The 24,026-nt window shown below is 39.3% G+C and overlaps 3 protein-coding genes and 1 pseudogene across 4 annotated transcripts; 1 reads left to right on the top strand and 3 right to left on the bottom strand.

Moving 5' to 3' along the window:
- Positions 1-3,930: 3,930 nt before the first annotated feature.
- Positions 3,931-5,008, bottom strand: LOC149210914 (amino acid transporter AVT6A-like). Its single transcript, XM_089399142.1, has 4 exons — positions 4,981-5,008; positions 4,694-4,897; positions 4,346-4,578; positions 3,931-4,026 (listed from the first exon to the last, which is right to left on the bottom strand). The coding sequence occupies exons 1-4, from the start codon at positions 5,006-5,008 to the stop codon at positions 3,931-3,933; spliced, it is 561 nt and encodes a 186-aa protein (XP_089255268.1).
- Positions 5,009-5,734: 726 nt separating this feature from the next.
- Positions 5,735-6,763, bottom strand: LOC149210913 (amino acid transporter AVT6A pseudogene; annotated as a pseudogene). The gene is made up of 3 exons (XR_016253118.1): positions 6,547-6,763; positions 5,967-6,431; positions 5,735-5,879 (listed from the first exon to the last, which is right to left on the bottom strand). The product of XR_016253118.1 is annotated as an amino acid transporter AVT6A pseudogene (transcript).
- LOC149210912 (putative polygalacturonase) lies at positions 6,753-9,329 on the top strand. The gene is made up of 3 exons (XM_089396820.1): positions 6,753-7,603; positions 8,769-8,889; positions 8,994-9,329. The coding sequence occupies exons 1-3, from the start codon at positions 7,082-7,084 to the stop codon at positions 9,272-9,274; spliced, it is 924 nt and encodes a 307-aa protein (XP_089252946.1). The 5' UTR covers positions 6,753-7,081; the 3' UTR covers positions 9,275-9,329.
- A 317-nt stretch (positions 9,330-9,646) lies between these two features.
- Positions 9,647-10,872, bottom strand: LOC149210911 (uncharacterized). Its single transcript, XM_089396821.1, has 2 exons — positions 10,537-10,872; positions 9,647-10,363 (listed from the first exon to the last, which is right to left on the bottom strand). The coding sequence occupies exons 1-2, from the start codon at positions 10,709-10,711 to the stop codon at positions 10,041-10,043; spliced, it is 498 nt and encodes a 165-aa protein (XP_089252947.1). The 5' UTR covers positions 10,712-10,872; the 3' UTR covers positions 9,647-10,040.
- Between the last annotated feature and the right edge of the window lie 13,154 nt (positions 10,873-24,026).

The following is a 24,026-nucleotide window of genomic DNA, read 5'->3' as shown; positions in this document are numbered from 1 at the left end:
TCAGTAGATTCAATCAAAGACAGTTTAAGGAAGGTAGATAAAGCAAACCCTTTATGATTTACTATGTGATATCTTGTATTATACAGAGATGTTTATTGTTTAGAAGATTAATCCTCTCATGTTATATAGAGATGTTTATTCACAAGATTAATCTTGTGGCAGGATAGTGAAAGAGATGACAGGGAGCAGTTATCTTCTGAAGTATGAAATGAGGATTGCTACACTGTTACTCTGAAGTGATGCATGTACTCTAATCCATCCACATCACCAGTTTCAGCAGATAATAGACATTTTTAAGTGTATTTGAAGAGGACAGTGACTTCATGGTGAATTTGATTATGGTGTCTTCTTCCACAATCAAGAACAAGGAAAGCCATTTTGTCAAGCTGCATTCAATTGTCTAGACAAATTTTTAATTCCCTCATTCGTTGTTTTCGTGGAATCACCCTGTTCTTTTATTGTAGGCTTTGACTTTTACAAATGTTGATTAATGGTATTCTATTTTCCATAACATCATGTGACTATCAGGTGATGTTGAAAAATATACAATCTTCTGCCACATTCAAGGGCAGGGAGAGTCATTTTGTCAAGCTGCACTGACTTGTCTAAACAATTGTTTAGTTCCCTCATTCATTATCTTCATGGAACCACCCTGTTCTTTTATTGCAGACTGACTTTTACAAATGTTGATTAATGGTTTTCTAATGCTGATTAATGGTTTTCTATTTTCCCTAGCATTACGTGACTATCAAGTGATGTTGAAAAATATACAAATAGAAGGAAAACTTCACCATGTCTATGTGAATTTAAAACACATGACATATTTAAATGTGAAAATTATTTTTGTTTGTTTGTAGGGTTTAATCTTTATCAAGCTCTAGGTTTAAATTTCTTGGTGAAGAGTTGAGGATTGAAACTCTCCTATGGAACATCCAGACTTGATCAAACATTAGATACTTTCAATGACAACATCACACAATTGAATAGATTATTCTTCCATCCAACATAAAGCTGAACCTGACATGAAACCAGCCCAACCTAGACTCAACCTTCAACTTATAAAAATATAAATAACAAAATTCAAATAGCTAAGAAGAAAAGGACTACTATAGAGTGTATAAATAAAAAGGTATTAAAACTCTATAAATTCTATTCAAATAGAAATAGCAAAGTAGCATAATTAATATGTTCACTTACCTTGGTATCGTTTCTTGCCTCTTGGTTGATTCTTCGGCTTTTACATTGTGTGGGGGCACATTCGTTGACGTTGTTCACCACATCTACTCTCCTTTCTACTTGACTCAAACCTATGTCTAATGACATCTTTCTCTACTGGGACGTTGTTCACCACATCTACTCTCCTTTCTACTTGACTCAAACCTATGTCTGATGACATCTTTCTCTACTGGCGTTTTATCTTCTTGAAACATCTTAGTTATCTTGTTTTTCCCCTAGGGCTTGAATTGCTGGACAAATCTTTTCCAAACGAATCCAATCTCATATTTCTTCCCAAATTGTTGGACAGATCTTCTCCGGATATAATCAATGTCATGTTTTTTTTGCTAAATTGTATTCTAATATCGTCTTCGAGCCTTCCAATATCATGTTCTTGATTAATGGAAACACCTTTGGCAAATGATTTCATGAATTTGCTTTTCATAAATCTCGGAATTTTATCTCTCTAAATCTTGTGAATAGTCATATGCTTGTCTGAAAGATTAAGCCATGCATATCTACATATTAACCAATTCAGACTTTCAAACTTTAAAACTGTGGATGGCTAATAAGATCCAGTCTGATCACAATGCTTTGAATCTAATCAGATTTCCATACAGACAAGCCACCTCTTCAGTCTTACATAAGTGCCGAACATATCTTCTTTAGACAAATCCGATGTCATGTTTCTTCCTAGATTGCCTTACAGATATTTTCTAGACAATCCAATGTCATGTTTCTTCATATTTCTTACCACACACAAGCCACCTTTATATATTTAAATAGATTTAGTGGGTAGTTATAAGTCAAGGAATAGTTTGTTGAGCTCAAGGTAAATAGTAATCAAACTGCCCTATTTTCCTGAGTAAATTTGGCCTTAAATCTAGTTTGAATTATGACGGAAGTCAGAGTTCTGTTTATTGGAGGTGAACTTTGCCTGTGGAATTTATTTTTGGAGTTTTAGTTGATTATCTCTTTTCAAAAAAAGAATAAAAAAGAGTGGAACTTTTGACTCGTGGAAAAACAAAACTCACCAAAAATGAGGCGATATGAGTGCTGGATATCAAACATGGATCTCAATATAATTTCATTGCATCGACCTGGTTGTTAAGTTACCAATAATGTGATTCTGTACACGTTTCTCGTTTATTGGTAAATAATACATTTCTCCACCAACCTCTTTTTGTTGTCAATGAAACCATAATGTTTCTTAGAGAAATAATCTCTGTTACTTACGTGAGATAAAAAAAATTAAACCCAGATTTGGCCATTGCAGCAAAGTAAGTCATTTTCCCTTAATGTAATTGTATTCTCTAATTATCATTTGTTTTTGGTTTAATTTCTTTTCAGGTTGTTGCATTTGTCAACTAGGTTCGTTTGTTGAGAGGATTAGAAATACATCATTTTTTTTTCAGAGTATTGATTTAGACTTGTTTCTTCATTGAATTTTATTTATTTCTAAGCTAAATGGATCACTCACTACTTTTTTTTTTATTGAAGTTCAGATTTGCTTCCTCTGGAGTATACCTTCCCACCTAGATCTAGACTGGCACTCTCTCCTCAGCCTCCGTATTTCAATTTTGAATTGATTTGGAACCCTTTTTTCGATAAAAAGACTTCACCAGATCTAATCCATGGATCTTGGCATTCCCACTAAGATTTCACTGAATTTCTTTCAGGTCAGTTAGTTTTGTATTAGTTCTATTTTTTTTTACATTCATTTGTCTCTTACCTCACAACTTTTTAGCTTTGTTATTCTCTTCCATTACTAGCTTGCTTGAACCCAACATCCACTTTTCTCTACGATTTAGCCTATTACTGGCCACATTACACCCCTATCACTGCTCCTGCAGATCAAGATCTTATGCTGTTCACGGTATCTAAAAGTACAGGTCATGCAGGAAGTCGGATTGGGTAAGTAATGTTGATTCTTTTACAATTATATGCAATTTGTTGTGCTACCTCTTCTTTCTCACTTGTAACTTGAATGTTGGCAGACCTTCTTTCTCTGGGTCTGTATGTGTATGTGTGTACTCAATGGCCTGGAGTTTGACTGGTACTTATGCATGTCATGTAAGGTATGTACATTTCAAATGGGTCTATCTGTCTGTTGAAGTAGAGACATCAATGAATGGTGGAACTGAGTTGATGTCTCTACTTTAAATGGTTGAAATGAAAATACTTGGCAAAATGGACTAATTACTCTTACTCTGGCCGTCTGTATCAATGCAGCTCTTGCAGGGCTAAAATGTGAAGGAAAGGAGGATGAAGATTGTGATAAGTTATTAAAGAGCAATGGAATCGTCACACGCAGTGGGATGCATTTTGGTGCACCTCAAACTTATGTGAAGTTGAGTATTATTGACAGAATCCAGACCTTCAATCTTTTTCTTGACAGGCTTTCAACTATTCATGGATGATAAGTTGAATCGCTCAATCATTGATGTGAGATCAACTATATTCCTTTTCAATGCTTAGAACTACAAATACAGTAGTATCTTTAACTAGAAGGCCGAGCGACCATGGCAGGATGATACAAGGCTTTACAAAAGTTTATCCACTCTTCACAATTCTACAAGCAAATTCCCAAATCAGCGTTCTTTTCTCGGTTCTGTTCCAAATAATCTTTATATGTATGTGCACCACCTACTCATAAAAAATCATTCTCAAGATCGTGGAGGGCCTTCCACCTTTTTGCTGAACAAAGAATTAATGTCACTCACTATAGCAATTGAACTTGAAACTACTGCCAGAAAAATCATGAACAATGCGATAAATATGTCCTTCCTGGTTGAGATTCCATGGGTGTCTCTGCAATTAAAAAATAATTGAGGTTAGAAGTTACATGCAAGCAAGGTGAAAGACAAAACCAGAAATGAAAAACAACTTTTTTTCTACCTGAGAGCAATGGAAGCTGGGAAGATGAACCCAATACAAACTGTTGTTGTGGCCCCTGTGAATTGAAATGCATCCCAGATACTTGGTATGAATGATGCCCCGAGGAAAACGATTCCAATTAACCCAGCAGTGATCAAAGTGAACCTCTTATTATCCAAAACAAGATGCTTTTTCGCTGGAAAGACAAGCCCATCGAGATTAAGTCTCAGGGGAAAAAAATGAGAGGAAAGACCAGAATCAGATGCACAACATAGGTCACACGAACAATGTCATTCAGCACAACACTGTAGTGAAATCCCAAGTTGGTGTCGAAATTGGCCAGGACATCATCCATGGTCTGGTCTCCAAATAGAAGAAAGCCAAAAAAGCTTGTACTTATGTATACAATTGAGCACAATACCAATGATGTGCGAACAATGGGCTGCATTTCTGAAGGGTCTTCAAGTTCATTGTATATGGAATGAACTGCATGGCGCAAAGACATCACAATTCATTATAACATAATTTTAAATGCAAATTCAACTAATGAACTCTAAGATACTACACTACAGGACTAGAGATGGAGGAAAATAATCCATACCATTGTAATGACAGATGTAAGCAGTCACAATAACTGGTACCACAGTGAAAAGCTGCAAGAACGAAGTAAAATCCACAATATCTGGTAACAATCTTGGTGCTTTGACGGTGCCACTGATCAACTTTACAATCACAATACCAGCCGTAATCACAACAAATACAACAGCAAGTGCAACTGATAATGCAGAAGTGAATCTCAAAGAATCTGCAAATTCATGGAAATGAACACATCAATATAGGCATCAAGATTTGAACATCACAACTCCTAAGGAATAACCCATGATCCACATCCTTGAATGTATATTCCATATGCCATTTCTAAGAGGGCAACATGAAAAGTCATACAAATCGTTAAGTAGATGCCATCAGTATGTGACATTCCCAAGATATGTTGAATCCCCTCATATAATTACAACAGTTTCTAGACATGTAAATCCCTAATAGCTGTAAGGTATGTATATTTCAAATGAGTCTATCTGTCTGTTGAAGTAGAGACATCAATGAATGGTGGAACTGAGTTGATGTCTCTACTTTAAATGGTTGAAATGAAAATACTTGGCAAAATGGACTAATTACTCTTACTCTGGCTGTCTGTATCAATGCAGCTTTTGCAGGGCTAAAATGTGAAGGAAGGGAGGATGAAGATTGTGATAAGTTATTGAAGAGCAATGGGATCATCACACACAGTGGGATGCATTTTGGCGCACCTCAAACTTATGTGCGGTTGAGTATTATTGACAGAAACCAGACCTTCAATCTTCTGCTTGACAGGCTCTCAACTATTCATGCATGATTAGTTGAATCGCTCAATCATTGATGCGAGATCAACTATATTCCTTTTCAATGTTTACAACTACAAATACAGTAGTATCTTTAACTAGAAGGCCGACCAACCATGGCAGGATGATACAAGGCTTTACACAAGTTTATCCACTCTTCACAATTCTACAAGCAAATTCCCAAATCAGCGTTCTTTTCTCTGTCCTATTCCAAATAATCTTTATATGTATGTGCACCACCTGCTCCTCATAAAAAATCATTCTCAAGATCGTGGAGGGCCTTCCTCCTTTTTGTTGAACAAAGAATTAATGTCACTCACTATAGCAATTGAACTTGAAACTACTGCCAGAAAAATCATGAACAATGCGATGAATATGTCCTTCCTGGTTGAGATTCCATGGGTGTCTCTGCAATTAAAAAATAATTGAGGTTAGAAGTTACATACAAGCAAGGTGAAAGACGAAACCAGAAATGAAAAACAACTTTTTTTCTACCTGAGAGCAATGGAAGCTGGGAAGATGAACCCAATACAAACTGTTGCTGTGGCCCCTGTGAATTGAAATGCATCCCAGATACCTGGTATGAATGATGCCCAAGGAAAACGATTCCAATTAACCCAGCAGTGATCAAAATGAACCACTTATTATCCAAAACAAGATGCTTTTTCGCTGGAAAGACAAGCCCATCAAGATTAAGTCTTAGGGCAAAAAAAATGAGAGGAAAGAACGCCATCAGATGTATAACATAGGTCACACGAACAATGTCATTCAGCACAACACTGTAGGGAACTCACAAGTTGGTGTCAAAATTTGCCAGGACATCATCCATGGTCTGGTCTCCAAATAGAAGAAAGCCAAAAAAGCTTGTACTTGTGTATACAATTGAGCACAATGCCAATGATGTGCGAACAATGGACTGCATTTCTGAAGGGTCCTCAAGTTCATTGTATATGGAATGAACTGCATGGCACAAAGACATCACAATTCATTATAACATAATTTTAAATGCAAATTCAACTACTGAACTCTAAGATACTACACTGCAGGGCCAGAGATGGAGGAAAATAATCCATACCATTGTAATGACAGATGTAAGCAGTCACAATAACTGGTACCACAGTGAAAAGCTTCAAGAACGAAGTAAAATCCACAATATCTGGTAACAATCTTGGTGCTTTGACAGTGCCACTGAACAACTTTACAATCACAATACCAGCCGTAATCACAACAAATAAAACAGCAAGTGCAACCGATAATGCAGAAGTGAATCTCAAAGAATCTGAAAATTCATGGAAATGAACACATCAATATAGGCACCCGCCACCTGCGGACTTAATTTGGTCTGCCCGCCTCGATTTCTCTCCGTTCTCAGCAGACAGCGCCTTGCTTCACGTCTCAAGCTATGAATTCAGACCGTTTCAATGTAAATAATATATTGTAACTTCCCTTTAAAACAAACAAATACATCTCTGCACCATCAGAATAACAGGGGTTTGACGAATGGGTATCATACCATAGAGTGCAATACGGGGATTTTGTTTGCATGGGTTTCATGTTTATTGATCGTTCAAAGAAGCTATGGAGATTTGTGATTTCTAGCTAATGTTTTTATGGAGATACCCAGGTTTTTATATGTTGCGTGGCAGGAGATAATGACGACTGATTCAGAGAAACAAGAGCCATGCTCCTATAACGATGGAATACAGACTGTTTGCAAGCTTAAATGGGTTTCAAGGGCACCTCGGGTTCTCTTTATTCTTTTATTGACGTTGCTAGTTGTGCTGCTGGTTCAGACCAAGACTGGAATGGATCTTCCCTCGTGGGTCAATCAGCCTGAGGACTTGAGGGATCATGGATTTTTTGAAGCAGAAGAGCAGAGTTGTTCAGGTTTTCTTAGGATGAATGGCAGAAGGAAGAAGATTGTATCCATTGAAGACTTTGGAGGTGTGGGTGATGGGAAGACTATGGATACCAGAGCCTTTCAGAAGGCCATTGGTTATCTGAAATTATTTGCAGACAAGGGTGGGGCACAGCTTAATGTTACCTCAGGGAAGTGGGTCACAGGAAGTTTTAATCTCACAAGCAACATCACTCTGTACTTGGGAAAAGATGCACTCATTCTGGGATCTCAGGTAAGACATCATTGGATTCTAATGTATCTTTGAAAGAACTCTAACTATAAATGCAATAGTCTAACTTTTTTACGTTGTGAAGCTTTGCGAACTTATTTTCCGATCAGTTTTGCTCTAAATCTCATACAGATTGGTGAAAATTAAAAGTTTGACTCGAGAGCTCCGAGAGTTTTCATGATGTTGAATTTATTTATGTAATCAAATACACATGTTAGATAACTCCAGACCACAATCTAACTGACGATTATATAACTGAATTCCAACCAAAATACCAAAACATAAAATAGTTAAACAAAGCCAAAATAAATAATATAATTTAGATCATTACTTTAATCAAGCTTTGAAGGGACTAGATTACCTAAATAATATAATCTAGATCATTGCTTGAATCAAGCTGTTGAGGGGACTAAATCACCCTACAAATATATAGGGCCAGACTTCAACAAGCAGTTGAAGGGCCTAGTTCACAGAACGAGTCCATAGGACTGGACTACTTCCATTACAAACCCATCTAGATTCTAAACCCAGGCCTGTTATGCACATCCAGGTTGCAAATAGAAGCTCAAGGTCCAAAATCTAAGAGGTTGTGAAGCAAAGCTCAAGGTCCAATATCTCAGAGATTGTGAAGTGAAGCTTAAGGTCCAATATCAACTATTGGAACCCTGAGACATGCAACCTCGAGATGAATACTAAACCTGGCTTTAGATGGGTTTGTGCCAGCGTCTATATTCAATGCACCCTTAGATTCAATGCATTATTACACACGCATGAGCACAGACACATGACGAGATCGCCCCAACCCCACCTTGGTTGTAGAATGTGCATTGCATCTCTTGGTGCAAATACGAGTTCATGAGGATTGGATAAGTGAGCCTATTGCTCAATCAAAAGAAATCCAAAGCCTTATTGTCAATTCAACTAGAACAAAAAACATCCAATAAAAGACGTGGTAATTTCAATACAGAGATAATGCCAGGCTTACATGAAGCTTGTCAGCAGGCGTTTCTTTAATCTTACATGCATGCCTTCCTTTGCATGTATATTTAAAATTGGAGAACAGTATTTATCTCATTTGATTTAAAAGATCTTCTGAATGGTTTTCCTTTTGCTGATTATAATTCTACATGTTAAAATTTCAAGCCATGTTGATCCCTCTATATGGCAGGATCCAAAAGACTGGCCTCTTATAGAGCCACTCCCATCATATGGTCGCAGCCGAGAACGACCTGGAGGAAAGCATATCAGCCTTATTCATGGGGAAAATCTTGAAAATGTTGTGATTACAGGTGACCAGCCATGACTTTAATCTCTCAATGTGTTTGTGTGTGTTCTCAGAAAAGGATTCTGGATTGATTAGGGCTCATGTTTCCAATATGATTGGCTTGTATAGGTGAAAATGGGACTATTGATGGCCAAGGATCAATGTGGTGGGATATGTGGTTCAATAAGACCCTGCAAGACACAAGAGGTCACCTTGTTGAATTTGTTAATTCAGAAAATATAATAATCTCAAATGTTACATTCCTTAACCCCACCTTGGTTGTAGAATGTGCATTGCATCTCTTGGTGCAAATACGAGTTCATGAGGATTGGATAAGTGAGCCTATTGCTCAATCAAAAGAAATCCAAAGCCTTATTGTCAATTCAACTAGAACAAAAAACATCCAATAAAAGACGTGGTAATTTCAATACAGAGATAATGCCAGGCTTACATGAAGCTTGTCAGCAGGCGTTTCTTTAATCTTGCATGCCTTCCTTTGCATGTATATTTAAAATTGGAGAACAGTATTTATCTCATTTGATTTAAAAGATCTTCTGAATGGTTTTCCAACTAGAACAAAAAAACATCCAATAAAAGAGGTGGTAATTTCAATACAGAGATAATGCCAGGCTTACATGAAGCTTGTCAGCAGGCGTTTCTTTAATCTTACATGCATGCCTTCCTTTGCATGTATATTTAAAATTGTTCTTGCATGTATATTTAAAATTGGAGAACAGTATTTATCTCATTTGATTTAAAAAGTAAACTGTAGATAGAAAGGGAGTGAAAATACTGATTATGATAGGCTGTTCTAAAAACAAAGGGAGTGAGATTTTTTCAAAAACCATCAGAAGCAGAAAAAAAATAACAGAGGAGAAAGAAATAATTTGTTCCCAGTATATGATTCTGTAATCAAATAAAAAGACTTTTATAAGATATGTTGAATCCCCTCATCTAATTACAACAGTTTCTTGACATTTAAATCCCTGATAGCTGTGAAAAGGCCCAAATGAAATATGATATATCTCAAAATCAGTGCTAAAAAATTCTTATCAGGATGAGCAAAGCAGATTTACCCACTCTCTTGAAAGACTCTAGACATTTAAATCCCTGATAGCTGTGAAAAGGCCCAAATGAAATATGACATATCTGAAAATCAGCGCTAAAAAATGCTTATTAGGATGAGAAAGCAGACTTACCCACTCTCTTGAAAGACACCAACGGAGCTAAAATAAGGACTATGGTGAGAACTAGGATCGGAACACGTTCATTCCACCAATGAAATCCAAACCATTCTTCAAGTATACCAGCATGATGCACGCCATTTGATGATGTTCCAGATAACACATCGCCTGCCCAAATCAAGAAAACACCTCCATCAGACCAACAGAGGCCATCACTGCTACATTCCTCCTGGCTGGCGAATTTTTCTTCTCTCCGTTTCTCAAGAACGAAGTCCCCTGAGCACCCATAAACCTTCCAACAGCGGCAGCCATGATCTGTAACAAAAATAGGATGATCCACAAACCTAGCTTGAATCCCCAGTGCAAAACAATTCTATCTAAATGTACAGAATGGGTGTACCAAAATCCAGTAAAATACTCAGAGCAGATATTTGCAGATATTATTGCAAATGTGGGAAAGGTAAGGAAAGCCAATATCTCAAGTTTACCATCATTCGCTAAAAGGAATTCCAGGCGTCCGCGCGTAGGGCTCATACCAGGCATTACAGTGGAAGATTTGGTTTTCTTCTCGCTGGCGTTTGCCGCTGTGTTTCTCAAAAAAAACGAAATACAGAGAAAAGATCGAAGAATGGGAGCAAGATTTTTTTGGCCCCATAGATTCATTTACAAGGAACTCCGCATCGCCACCAGTGGATTTAGGCACGAAAATGTATTACGCCAGGGGATTTGGGAAGGTTTATATGGGCGTTTTCCCTAGCAGTGGCCAGGCATAAACTAAGGAGTCAGTTCGGTCCAGATCCAACGGTGTAAAATGTTTTAATCGTCTAACAATCGATTATAAGGTGCAGATTGTGCCAGCACAACAGCCAGGGGAGTTGTTTCCAGAGGGAAACGCCTTACGGCGTAAAAACGCCTTACGGCTTAAAGATATGAAGGAGCAAGGTAGCAGTACCATTTTGATGGATATTAGGTTTTGTCAGTGTAGTATAGTGTTGAGAAGAAGCATAAAGGTCTTAATGAGCATGAAACATGAATTCATTAAGAAAGAGTGAAAGTAACATATAATAATTTCCATCAAAATAGAGCTTAGTGAAAAGAATTTTGTTCATAAACTGTAAGGAAAACTATTGAAAATATTATGAATGGAAAGATAATATTAATATCATTCATATAAAGTAATAACAGAGGAAAAACAACATTACAAACTCACCGCACATGAATTCCTAGATAATAGCTGCAAATTATATCCTTTGATTTCTAGAAAATGTCTAAGTACAAGCTACAATAGTTCTCTCCTCTCAAGTCAAACCATTCAAATGACTTAGAAAATGATACATATAGACTAAAACATAATTTCCCTGCACTCAGGAGTCAAATCCATGACTTGTGGAGTTGTTCCTCAAATATCTCAACCAAATCCCTAATGACTAGGGAGTTTTAAACAAACCCTCCATATAGTAAAATTGATTCATTTGACCAAAACAAAAGACTTACTAGCATGTATCCACCTCATTTGACTTTCATCTAGCATAATTCCATCTTAGCTACATAATTTTATGCTCAATTACATCTTTACATAGGTAAAAAGTCAAAACAGGTCAAATTGTACATGAAATTCAGCCTCCTAGAAAAAGCGCAACGAATTCTGTGAAAAGTGCAGCATGATCTTGCCGACAAATTTTGGAGACCTTCCTGAACTCCAAATTGAGCTCATGATAGCTCATTTGAAATATCTTCCTATCTGAAACATAGTGGAGTACTCAAGCACTGAAAAATACCAAGTATTACCCCTCAAAAGTCAATTCTCCCAATATTGGTCAAAAAGCATAGCGTGGCCTCCAAAAACAGGGCAGAAATGTGATTTTTAGGTGGTTTTTGGGCATTTTCTCCCATTTAAAAGCTGATGAATGAGGCAACCAAGAGTCCAAATCTGATGTAAAGGTCAAATTCCATCCAGCCATGTAAATATTTTTCCCATAAAAGCTCCCCAGGAAAAGCATAGTGTGGCCCATGCTACGCTTTTTACAGGCTGACTGTACCAAAACTCCAAAAAATGCTCAAATAACAAAAATTGTTCCAAAATTATTCAAAATTGAAATGTAAGGTCATCAAGTGGTCTTCTATGCTACAAGGGAGGAATCAGCAATAAAATATAATTTTTCCTTCCCTTTTTTCTTGATTAGTGTTTCATTTAGCCTTGCTTTCATTTGCTTGACTTGACCTTCAGAACCATGTTTCTTTTGTAATAATGGGAAGCCATGTGTTTCTGAAGTCTCTTGTCCCCGTTTTCCTTCTTGAGAAGCTTCTCTAAATGACCATTGACTTTTCCTAGCCAGTATTTCTTGTCTTCATCAATTTCCCTGTCAATAAGCTAATCCACCGTAATCTGCTTCCTTGGTTGTTGAAGTGTCTTATTAGAGCCTTTTCTCTTTGATTTTTGTTTACCCTTAGTCTCATTTTGCAATTTCATGATATGTTTCTCTTGAAGCAGCCTGTCAACCTTTAGTTGCATGTTTTCCTACTGTAGGCATGCTATCAAAGAATTTGCCTCTGTCAATTTGTCCTACAAGCTTTTGAGTTCATTCTCCTTGTTCACTATAGGCAACTCAACTACCTTAGGGTCCTCATTGGCCTTTAAAGTAGTCTCGTGATGAAAAAGTGATCCATGTTGTGCTGATTAGAAGGATTGGCCCCTTCCACAACCTATGGAGAAAACATAAGCATGTTTCCTCTCTGATAAGTCTTCACTACTTTATCCTCGCCTTTCTTCCTTTTCATTGCAGACCTACTTGATGAGCCAATTTCTGTTTGAGCAGGGGGTTCTAAGATTTAAGTAGGTCTAGCAGGCTGGTTGGAAGAAGGAAAAAATATATCTTCTCCAATGAATGTATCCCAGTCAATGTTCAGCTACTTAAGATGATCAAGAACAATAATCTTGATAAGGGAGTGATGAAAGAGGTTATTTTGTTGTAGCTCACTTTTCCTATGTTGCACTTTGTATGACATCTTTTCTACACCCCTGTAAAGATAATAGGGTATGTTGAGCAGTTTTACTCTAGTGAAATGCATAAGAAATATTATGTGATAGCCATAGAGTCTAGAGTATCTCCCTTCACAAGTGAAATACTTCATTATGATCTTCATCAAGAATGCTAACTTGTTAAGGAGTTGGCCAAAAGGAAAGATCGTCTTGATGTCATCTTTTTATGGAGCTTTGAGGTAGGGTTGATATAGTTGAGCATCAAATTCCTGAGTCTTGAACCACTTTTCACCAATGTTAGGTATCCCAGTAGTTGTTGCTATGATATCAGCTGAGATAGAGAATGTGACACCTCCAATTGTGACTTTATCCTTTCTGAGGTTTGTGACAAATAACTTTGTCAATTCAGCATGATATTGAACCCTTTGCACCAACTCCAAAAATCAAGACACCCTACATGTTGAAAGAATTGTTTGGTAATTGGTGAAGACATTAGCTCCTGAGTATTTGATGTTTCATATCTTGACACTTTCACACCCTTTTTGTAAGCTCTCTTCTCCTCCTCCATAGTAGACTGTGACAGCAAACCCTAGAGGAAAAACAGGGGAAGGGAAAAAAGGAATGGGATGATGGGTTTAGGGAGTAGGAATGAATGTAAGAAAAATTTAGGAGGTGAGGAGAGATGTTAGGGACCTTAGGGAAGTGGAGGGAGGTTGAAAGGATGAGGGAATAAGGCTAGGGAATTTTTACACATATCTATATTGAGAAAATTGCTAAAAGCGCAACTAGTAGGTCTAGGTTTTGGGAACAGGTGTTAGGGAATGAGAATGATAGGGTTTAGGGTTTTAGGGATGTATTTAGGTGTGTAGGAGGTTAGGGTATGATAGGAGAGGTGTAAGGACCTGCAGTCCTTGGCATAACCGAAAGGCAAGTGTGACAAGTTGGTTCAACAACCGGGCGCGCGAGTTAACAAAACGTGAAGTGAGAAGGTTGGCTAGAGACAAAGTGTGCACGAACTAGTAAACATGGCGGAGCAAATTACTTGAAGGCATGCATGCGAAGTATGAAGGCAAACCATGTGTTTATATGGTGGATGAGCATGGGCATTCACTTAGCAAAGCCGATAATGGAGGATTGTGTTTGGGGCGTTGGTCGATGGGCCGACCAACCACAAACATAAACAAAGGCGTTGGTTGAAGTAAAACGAAGGTCAGCCGAGAGGTGGCATGACCACTCCATGGAGGTGTATAAGTAAGCAAGGCGTGGAGACATTTGGATCATCATTCAATCAAGAAATACAAACGAGCTCTTTGGTGATGCGAAGGGAAAAAGTGCGAGGTGCAGATTGAGAAGAAGGCGCAGGTATAGATGTGCCCGTTCTTGGGAAAGACACATGGCACGAGTTCGGTTGTTGATTGAGGACGCAGTGAAGGTGTCGGGAACCCGGTTGTGCAAAGGCGTGCACAGGTTCTCAGGTAGCTCGGGTGAGTGCTCGCCCGTCGTACAAGGATAAACGGTGGAGACTTGTTGGAGTCACCCACCGGTGCGAAGTTGGTGAACCGTGAAGCTGGTTGTGTGAAGGAGGTGTCTTGGTGACTTGGTGGAGTCACCCGCCCGTTGTGAATGAGAACAAGGTTCAGTTGTGAAGAGTGTAAGGCAGTTCGTGTGATGGCGCGCTTGCCCGCCTTGGGCAAGGAAATCTTGGTTGTCACACGGTGGTGTGACAAAGTTGTAAAATTGGCTAAGTATGAAACTTGGTGTTTCCAAGTATACTTGTAAAGCTTTGTAATATTGAAAGACTATATAATATATTATTCGGGCAGACTCATTGGAGTTGCCTCTCCCTTTATACTATGCAATTGTGTTCTCATGTATAATTGCAGATGATAATGAATGTGTACGGGTGTTCATTGGTATAAAGGAACATTAATAATTACTTGGTTGTGAAACCACAAACTAAGTAGGATAAGTGGTTAGGCGTAGTCCACGAACATAAGTATTAGTGAAAAGAAAATGTTCAGTGTGCCGCACCTCGCCAATCGTAGTTGAAAGAATATTGCTGGCCTAGGAGTGTGACAGTTGGTATCAAAGCTAGTCTGAAGACTTGGAGTCTTGCAAGAAGCTGGTCAAAGCTTGGAAATTGGTGACAGTGAAGCAAGTACTTGCGGGTGAAGGAAGCTATTTCACATACAAGTGGAACAAGAGCTGGTTCATGGTTGCAAGAATCTTGGTGAAGCTATTGGATGGTTGAAACTAGATCGCAAAGAAGGAAATGATTAGCAATGGCAGGTGAATCTCAAGTTGGGTCTAGTCACGGTGTGAAGGATGCTACTATGGCATTCATTGAAAAGGTGTTGGAAAGGATGGAGGACTTGGAGGCTTACTGGACTAAGAAGATGGACCTGGTCATGAAAGATTAAGAGGCCAATTCGAAGATGAGGGAAGAGCTCGATGAACTCTGGACTCAACACGAGTACACTGATCTTTTGTGTACACAACTTGAAGTAAGGGTCAAGGAGATTGAAGAGGCAAGATACAGAGGCTTGGCAGAGATTGTGGACTTGCAGAAATCTCTTGACGAAGCCAGAGATGAGATCGCGGTGTTGAAGAAGGTCGTGAGGCATAACTCAGGTGGAGGAGTGCCTCATGTGAAAGTCAAAGAACCAGAATATTATGATGGTACAAGGAGTGCAAAAACTCTTGGCAACTTTGTATGGGACATGGAGCAATACTTGGAACGATTGGGTCTATCTGATGATGAGACGAAGGTGAAGGTAGATGCTCAGTTCTTGACAAAGGATGCTAAGATGTGGTGGTGAAGGAGGATGGATCAGATTTCCAATGGCAGTGCTGGTGACATTACTTTGTGGGATGAAATGAAGAAAGCTTTGCATACCCATTTCAGTCCTCAAGATGAAATGTGGGAAACAAGGATGAAGATAAAGTTCATAAAGCAAATAGGGAACCTACAGACATATCAGCGGGAGTTTGCAAGTGTGGTTCTGGAACTTCTTGACATGGCAGAGAGGGGAAAGGTGTTCAACTTCATCATTGGATTGAAGCCTTGGGCACTCAATGAAGTGAAGAGACCGAAGATTAAAACATTCGAGGAAGCTTTTGCTACTGTGGATAGGTTGGTGGAGCATTATGATGAGACTTCTAATGATAGGAAGAAGAAGTCCAATAAACCGAAAGATAAGAAGTAGGATGATGCTTCAAAATTGGATGATAAGTCGAAGACGAAGAAAGCCTTAAAGTGTTGGATATGTGTTGAACCACATACGGTGAAGAATTGTCCTTCTAAACCGAAAGTGGCTGCTATAGCACAATCTAATGTGAAGAATGAAGAAGCTTCTGTGGGGATGATGCAGATACTTGGTGCTGCTACTGCTACAGAGGTGATCTCTCGAAGGGATCCTGAGAGGAACAAGTTGGAGTATGTTCGGATGAAGGTTGAGGGTGCTGATATACTCACTATGGTGGATAGTGGGGCTACTCACAACTTCATGGGTGAAGATACTGCGAGAAGAATTGGGCTGAAATTTGTACCAGTGAAGGCACAAATGAAGACAATCAATTCTCCTTCTGATTGTGTTCTTGGTGTAGCTGAAAAAGTGGACACAACACTAGGTGAGTGGACTGGGAGGGTCGACTTCAATATAGTGCGGATAGATGACTATGAAGCTATGTTGGGAATGGAATTCTTGAAACAATTCGATGCTATGATTGTTCCACATTTGAAGAGGCTGTACATTTACGATGGAAGGGAAGATGTACCCATAGGTGTTCCAACCATTGGTGTTACAAAGCCTAATTGTAAGGTGGTAGTAATGCAAATGGAGGATGAGAAGCGAATGGAAGACATGAGTAAGCGGTTGTCTATGGTTGAGACAAAGCTTACCAAGCAGTCATTGGTCATCTGGACACTTTCTGATAGTATCTTGGATTTTTCAAGAAGGCTAGAAGTGGTTGAGGATGACAATGATGATGATGAGGCATATGTGAGGCTGAATGTCTGGGAGGAGGATCGGGTCACTTATCTACAGAGGATGGAGATAGAGAATCCTGACAGATGGATTGATATGATTAGTGAGGGTGAGCTTTCAGGCTCTACTCCCTCCACATCTTCTTAGATGACAAAGAAGATGGGGCTCATTGTTAGCTACTCATGGCAGTGAGTCCTTAAAACAGGTTGAGCAGGTATGGCAGATGGTACAGGGATGGCTTGGAATCAAGCATCATGACATGTTGTAGATGGGATGGAGTTTCCATGGACCTGAGCATTGATAAGATTCTTAGTGAGTCCAGGATGTGGCAGAATCCGAGACAGATTGGTAAAGACATAAGGATGTTCACTCTCATGGCTTGAGAGTGATAGTTGGATTAGCTACCCAACTAGTTCAAACATGGGGTCCGGAAGTGCATGGAGAGATGTTGGCATCAAGCAGATAAGGAGGACAATTCATAGGATGGGACAACAGATGATGGAGATGGGAATTCTACATATGTTGCAGGGATGTTTGCAGTATGTGGAGGAGTTGACATTATGGACCAAGGATGAGACAGTTGTTGATGTTGATCTTGGTGGATGGCTACCAGGATGGTATGTTGTCGAGGACGAAAACAATTTCAGGTGGAGGAGGATGTAAGGACCCGCTGTCCTTGGCATAACCGAAAGGCAAGTGCGATGAGTTGGTTCAACAACTGGGCACGCGAGTTAACAAAACATGAAGTGCGAAGGTTGGCTAGAGACAAAGTGCGCACGAACTAGTAAACAGGGCAGAGCAAAATACTTGAAGGCATGCGTGCGAAGTATGTGTTAGGATATTCCGACACATAGGAAATAGTTAAGTACAACTTGGTCTAGTGTAGAGTTAGGTATAGAGTTAGGTAAAGTGTGTTTCTTTACCGTTGTACATTTTGTAACTTACAATCCGACGGTCACGATATGTAGTGATCCAACGGTTCATTCTCTCCTCGGTATTACCGACACTTGATCCGTGGCTTGACACCTAATTGGTCCATGAATTCTATTTAAAGCACATGGAGGGTCATTTGTAGGGTAATCCGTGCATGAGAGAAGCTTATGTAAATTTTCATTCTTTGATTAATAAATTGCCTGAAGTGGTCGCGTTGGCTCAGGCCGTGGACTGTTTCCCTCTTTGAGGGTTTTAACCACGTCAAAAATACTGGTGTAATGATCTGTGATCTGGTTGTGAGCGGTGTCCTTTTGGTGTTCTTTCTGAGGAACTTACCCTGTAAATTCCTACATGGTATCAGAGCTATTTGAGGGCCGCGTCCGTTGGTGATCCAAATCTAAAGCCGGTAGAACTGTATCCGACTGTCGTTTCCTAGATCTTCTGTTTTTGACTGCTTTCGAGCCGAGAGGACTGCTCTGTTGTGTTCGGAGCATCTGTTCCAGTGAGGAACCCCTTTCGTTTCACGCAAAAAGGTTTCCGGTAGCCCTAGCTGCGTCATTTTTAAGATCTGGAGGTATACAGTGTTTATTTGCAGTTTACTGTTATTTTCTCTCTGCTTATTTCGGTTTCGGTTTATTTAGTTTTTTTTTAACCGGATCTATACCTTTCATTTCTGCGTATGCTCTTTTCCCTGCGACTCTATGCGATCTAGGCAAATCAGAAACAGAAAGGAAGGATTTTTCTCATGCGTATGCTCTTTTCCCTGCACCTTAGTGTGATCTCGGAAAATCAGAAACATTGAGAAAAATATTTAGTTTTTCGGCTAAAGCTAACTTTGAGCCGCAAGGTTCAATTTTTGAAAATATTTAGTTTTTTGGGTAAAGCTAACTTCGAGCCATAAGGTTCGTTTTCTTTGCATGTCCGTGTTGGGTTTTGTGTTTTTTGTTTTGTAGGGAAAAAGAGCTTTCTCAAAGCAAGCACGCAACCCCCCCCCCCCCCCCCCCCCCCTCTCTCTCTCTCTCTCAAATTTTTTGTATAGATCAATTGGTTCAAAGCTATTTTAAGAGAGTAGAGGTCTTGGGTTCAAGTCTCCATTTTGTGGGGGCGGACTTTTTCATTCCCGCACTTCGTCGGCAACTTCAACAACTTTTTTTCAAAAAGCCATAAATTCTTCATCCGGAAGCCTTTTTCAGAGCCGTTTTTTTAAAACCAGCTTAATTTTTCGAGATCTATCCATTGGAACACTTACTTTCAACATCTTTAGCTTCAGTTTCTGTTGAAATGGAAAGTCAATACCAAGTTACCCTTGACAGCACCAACTACTTCCAATGGTTGTCCTACATGGAGGATTTACTTAGAAGTAAAGGTCTCTACCGAATAGCCACAGGCCAAGAAAAGAAACCGAAAGATGAAGACAAGGCTGCTAAATGGGAAAATAGACAAGATCAAGCATGTGGTTTGATAGGGATGTCTATTTCTGCAGATCTTAGATTCCATATTGCAGAACTTGAAACTCCTCATGAAGCAATGGAACAAATCAATAAAGTTTTTGGGATTAAAAATGAAATTAGAGCCCATCAACTTGAAAATGAGTTGCTTACATTGGACCCTAATAATTTTTCTTACATTGAAGATTTCTTGTCTAAGTTCAAGACCCTTAGATATCTTTTGGAAGGTGTTAAGGTTAAGAAAGAAGATAGTAACCTTATTTATTCCATCCTTACTAAGTTGGGACCAGCCTACTCTGTATTTGTTTCCACCTTCCATTCTACAAGAGAAGCCTTCATTTCTCAAGGAAAAGACTACAAGCCCCCTTCCTTTGACTCTTTTTGTGATTCTTTAATAAGAGAACAAGAAAAACTCTTACACCTTGGTCTTCTTAATCTTGGAAACTCTTCCAAGAAAGCGTTAGCCGCCCAGCAGCAACCAAATTCAAAGAATCCTAAGAAGTCATATCCTAAAAAGAATGGTCCTAAACCAAACAAGGGTCCTAAGCAAACTCAGCCTCAAAATGAAAGATCATTTCAACAAAATGATAAGACCAATAAAAACAAATGGAAGAAGACTGACAGACATTGCAATTTTTGTAATCGAGATGGCCACTTAGAATCAAAATGCTTTAAAAAGATGGAAGCCTTGGAAGCAGCAATGAAGAAGCATAACATCCATTTGGGGCAATCTTCAACTTCAACTTCATCTTCAGGAATGGCACTTTCTGCATGTGGTTGTCAAGCATCTCGGTCTGGCTATGCATTAAATGTATCTTCTTCTTCTCATTCTCATGAGTGGCTCATTGATTCTGGAGCTTCTTATCACATGGCCAAAAACAAAGCCATGTTTTATTCTTTAAATGATTGTAACACCAAAAATATATATGTTCGTGATGATAGATCTCTTAATGTTGTAGGGACTGGAACTGTTCATCTAGACAATGGTCAGTTTAATGATGTATTATGTGTTCCAACCTTATCCTGCAACCTTCTATCTGTATATCAGATAACTCATTCAGGTGAAGGTAAAATCGTTGAATTTTCACCTCATGATGTTGTAATCAAGGACTTAAAAGATCCTAAACAGATTTTGGCTACTGGCATTGCTGATGATTCTACAAGGTTGTATAAGTTTCACAACTTTGGGTCATCAAATCTTCCCTCAGTATTTGTTGCTCATAACGATGAAGTGAGCAAACTTTGGCATGAGCGATTTGGTCACTTAAACTATCGCTCCCTTCAGCATCTATGTAAAGAAAATATGGTGACAGGTCTTCCTATGGTATCTTGAAGAGATGGTGTTTGTTCCGGATGTGTACTCGGAAAACATCATGGGGACAGTTTTGAAAAATGTGCCTCTTGGCACGCCTCAGCCCCTTTACAGCTTGTGCATACTGATTTATGTGGTCCACTTCCTGTTGTTTCATTCTCTGGCTACAAGTATTTCTTAACTTTCATTGATGATTTCTCCAGACGCACTTGGGTATACTTCTTAAAACTCAAGAGTGAAGTATTTAACACTTTTTTGGCCTTCAAGGCCTTTGTTGAAAAACAATCTGGACATCAAATTCTTAAGTTAAGATCTAATAATGGCGGATAATATGTTAAAAACACATTCATCAACTATTGCACTGAGAATGGAATTCAAATGCAACATACTGTTCCATATACTCCACAACAAAATGGTGTAGCTGAAAGGAAGAATCGCACCTTAAAGGAAATGGCTAATTGTATGCTACAATCTAAAGGACTTGGTCTTAGTTTTTGGGCAGAAGCAATTAACTGTGCAAATTACATAATAAATTGCACTCCTACTAAGGCTTTAAAGAATATCACTCCAGAAGAAGCATGGAGCTCAATCAAACCAGATGTAAGTCACTTTCGTGTTTTTGGAAGTGAAGCGTGGGCCCATATTCCAGATGAAAAGCATAAAGCTTTAGAACCTAAGAGTGAAAAATGTACTTTTGTTGGATATTCTGAAGATGTCAAAGGCTATAGACTTATTCCATTTAAGTCCAAAAATGTTATCATTAGAAGAGATGTAAAATTTGATGAAAATATATCGGCCTGCGAGCCTAGTCTGGCGGATGTGCCACCTCTCCCTATCTCTTCTACCTTTGAAAACATTTCTTCTTCAGATGATGAAAGTGAGGATGACAATCCTCCTCCACCATCTCAGGATCCTCCTTCAGCTCCTGAGCTTCCAAAATGGGTTCGTGCTACTCGAGATGCAGCAGGTGATCTTGCCGTTGATCCTACAAATCAGCGACGCACACGTTCTCAGTTCGAGAGAGCCTCTTCTTTACTGGCTCAAGCTCCAGTAAACTATGATCCTGACACCTTTGCAGAAGCTTCAGGCCATCCATATTGGGAAGCAGCTATGAATGAAGAATATCATTCATTATTGGCAAATGATACATGGGATCTTGTTCCTTTACCAAAGGGACGAAAACTTGTTAGATGCAAATGGGTTTACAGAACCAAGTATGGACCAGATGGGAAAGTTGATAAACATAAAGCTCGTCTTGTTGTTAAGGGCTTTTCATAGGTTGAAGGCATTGACTACATTGAAACCTTCTCCCCTGTTGCCAAAATGAACTCTATCCGCCTTGTTCTTTCCCTTGCTGCCTCTTTCAAATGGGAAGTCCATCAGATGGATGATAAATCTGCCTTCTTGCATGGGGACTTGCATGAAGAAATATATATGGAACAACCCATTGGCTTCATACAAACAGACTCCAGCCTTGTTTGTCAACTTAAGAAATCCCTTTATGGTCTCAAGCAAGCTCCTCAAGCTTGGTATGCCAAAATGGATAGCTTTCTTTTAGAATCTGGCTTTTCTAGGTGTCATTCTGACAATACTGTCTACACCAAGAAAGTGGGAAACTCTCTTATCATCCTTGTTCTTTATGTTGATGATCTTATCCTTACTGGTAGTGATCCCAACCTTATAAACCATGTGAAGTCTAGCCTCAAAAGGAAATTTGAAATGACAGACTTAGGACACTTACACTATTTTCTCGGTCTTCAAGTCTTGCAATCCAAGGAGGGTATTTCCCTTTCCCAGTCCAAGTATGCTTGTGATATTCTACGTCATTTTCACATGGAAGACTGTAAGCCAGCCCCTTCTCCCTTTCAGTTTGGAGTCAAACTCTCAGTCACTTGTACTTCTCCTGAAGTTGATGCTACCTTATACCGTCAACTTGTAGGAAAACTTTTGTATCTAACCCATACTCGTCCTAACCTTTCCTTTGTTGTTGGCCATGTTGCTCGGTTCATGCAAAACCCCCGTGAAAGTCATTGGAAAGCAGCTAAAAGAATACTTCATTATGTTCGAGGTACAGTTCAGTTTGGGATTCATTACAGTGCCAAAGCATCTCCTCTATTGGTTGGTTTCACTGATTCCGATTGGGCTGCTGACCCTGATGATCGGAAGTCTACTGCCAGTTATGTGTTCACTCTTGGTTCAGGACCTATTACATGGGCTTGTAAGAAACAAGCTGCCATTTCTCTTTCATCAGCAGAAGCAGAGTATCGTGGTGCCGTAGAAGCTAGTAAGGAAGCCTTGTGGCTTCGTCAAATCTTGTCAGAATTTGGCCTTCAGCAGCAGCATCCGCCTACACTTTGGTGTGATAATCAAAGTGCCATTCAGCTATGCAAAGATCCAGTCCAACATCAGCGCAGCAAACACATTGAACTGCACATGCACTTCATCAGAAAGCTCATTCACGACCATGTTCTTGACGTGCAATATTGTTCAACAGATGATCAAGTTGCAAACATCTTCACAAAGGCTCTCACAGAGGCGAAGTTCACTAAACTTCGATTTATGGTTGGAGTTCAGGAAGTTGTCACTAAGGGGGGATGTGCCTCCTTCCTTCTCTTATTGTGTCATATTTGTAAATCCTTCAATCCTATCCCAAGTTGTTCTTAAGGGGGGATGTTATGATATTCCGACACATAGGAAATAGTTAAGTACAACTTGGTCTAGTGTAGAGTTAGGTATAGAGTTAGGTAAAGTGTGTTTCTTTACCGTTGTACATTTTGTAACTTACAATCTGACGGTCATGATATGTAGTGATCCGACGGTTCATTCTCTCCTCGGTATTACTGACACTTGATCCGTGGCTTGACACCCGATTGGTCCATGAATTCTATTTAAAGCACATGGAGGGTCATTTGTAGGGTAATCCGTGCATGAGAGAAGCTTATGTAAATTTTCATTCTTTGATTAATAAATTGCCTGAAGTGGCCGCGTTGGCTCAGGCCGTGGACTGTTTCCCTCTTTGAGGGTTTTAACCACGTCAAAAATACTGGTGTATTGATCTGTGATCTGGTTGTGAGCGGTGTCCTTTTGGTGTTCTTTCTGAGGAACTTACCCTGTAAATTCCTACAGTATGAAGGCAAACCATGTGTTTATGTGGTGGATGAGTGTGGGCATTCACTTAGCAAAGATGACGATGGAGGATTGTGTTTGGGGCGTTGGTCTATGGGCCAACCAACCACAAACATAAACAAAGGCGTTGGTTGAAGTAAAACGAAGGTCGGTCGAGAGGTGGCACGACCATTCCATGGAGGCGTATAAGTAA

This window comes from Pinus tabuliformis, chromosome 1_2 (assembly GCF_031772625.1).
Source record: "Pinus tabuliformis cultivar Carrire ecotype Pingquan chromosome 1_2, CPIR1, whole genome shotgun sequence".
Classification (NCBI taxonomy): Eukaryota; Viridiplantae; Streptophyta; class Pinopsida; order Pinales; family Pinaceae; genus Pinus; species Pinus tabuliformis.
Note: the sequence above shows the minus strand (reverse complement) of the source record. Positions and strands in the feature narration are given on the sequence as shown.

Coding starts and splice junctions, on each gene's coding strand:
- LOC149210911 (XM_089396821.1), bottom strand. CDS start 10,711: ATGAATCTATGGGGCCAAAAAAATCTTGCTCCCATTCTTCGATCTTTT. Junction 10,364..10,536: donor ATTCCTTTTAGCGAATGATG/GTAAACTTGAGA, acceptor TTTTTGTTACAG/ATCATGGCTGCCGCTGTTGG.
- LOC149210914 (XM_089399142.1), bottom strand. CDS start 5,008: ATGGCATATGGAATATACATTCAAGGAT. Junction 4,898..4,980: donor TGGAATATACATTCAAGGAT/GTGGATCATGGG, acceptor ATGAATTTGCAG/ATTCTTTGAGATTCACTTCT. Junction 4,579..4,693: donor TTACATCTGTCATTACAATG/GTATGGATTATT, acceptor TGCGCCATGCAG/TTCATTCCATATACAATGAA.
- LOC149210912 (XM_089396820.1), top strand. CDS start 7,082: ATGGAGATACCCAGGTTTTTATATGTTGCGTGGCAGGAGATAATGACG. Junction 7,604..8,768: donor CACTCATTCTGGGATCTCAG/GTAAGACATCAT, acceptor TCTATATGGCAG/GATCCAAAAGACTGGCCTCT. Junction 8,890..8,993: donor TGAAAATGTTGTGATTACAG/GTGACCAGCCAT, acceptor TGGCTTGTATAG/GTGAAAATGGGACTATTGAT.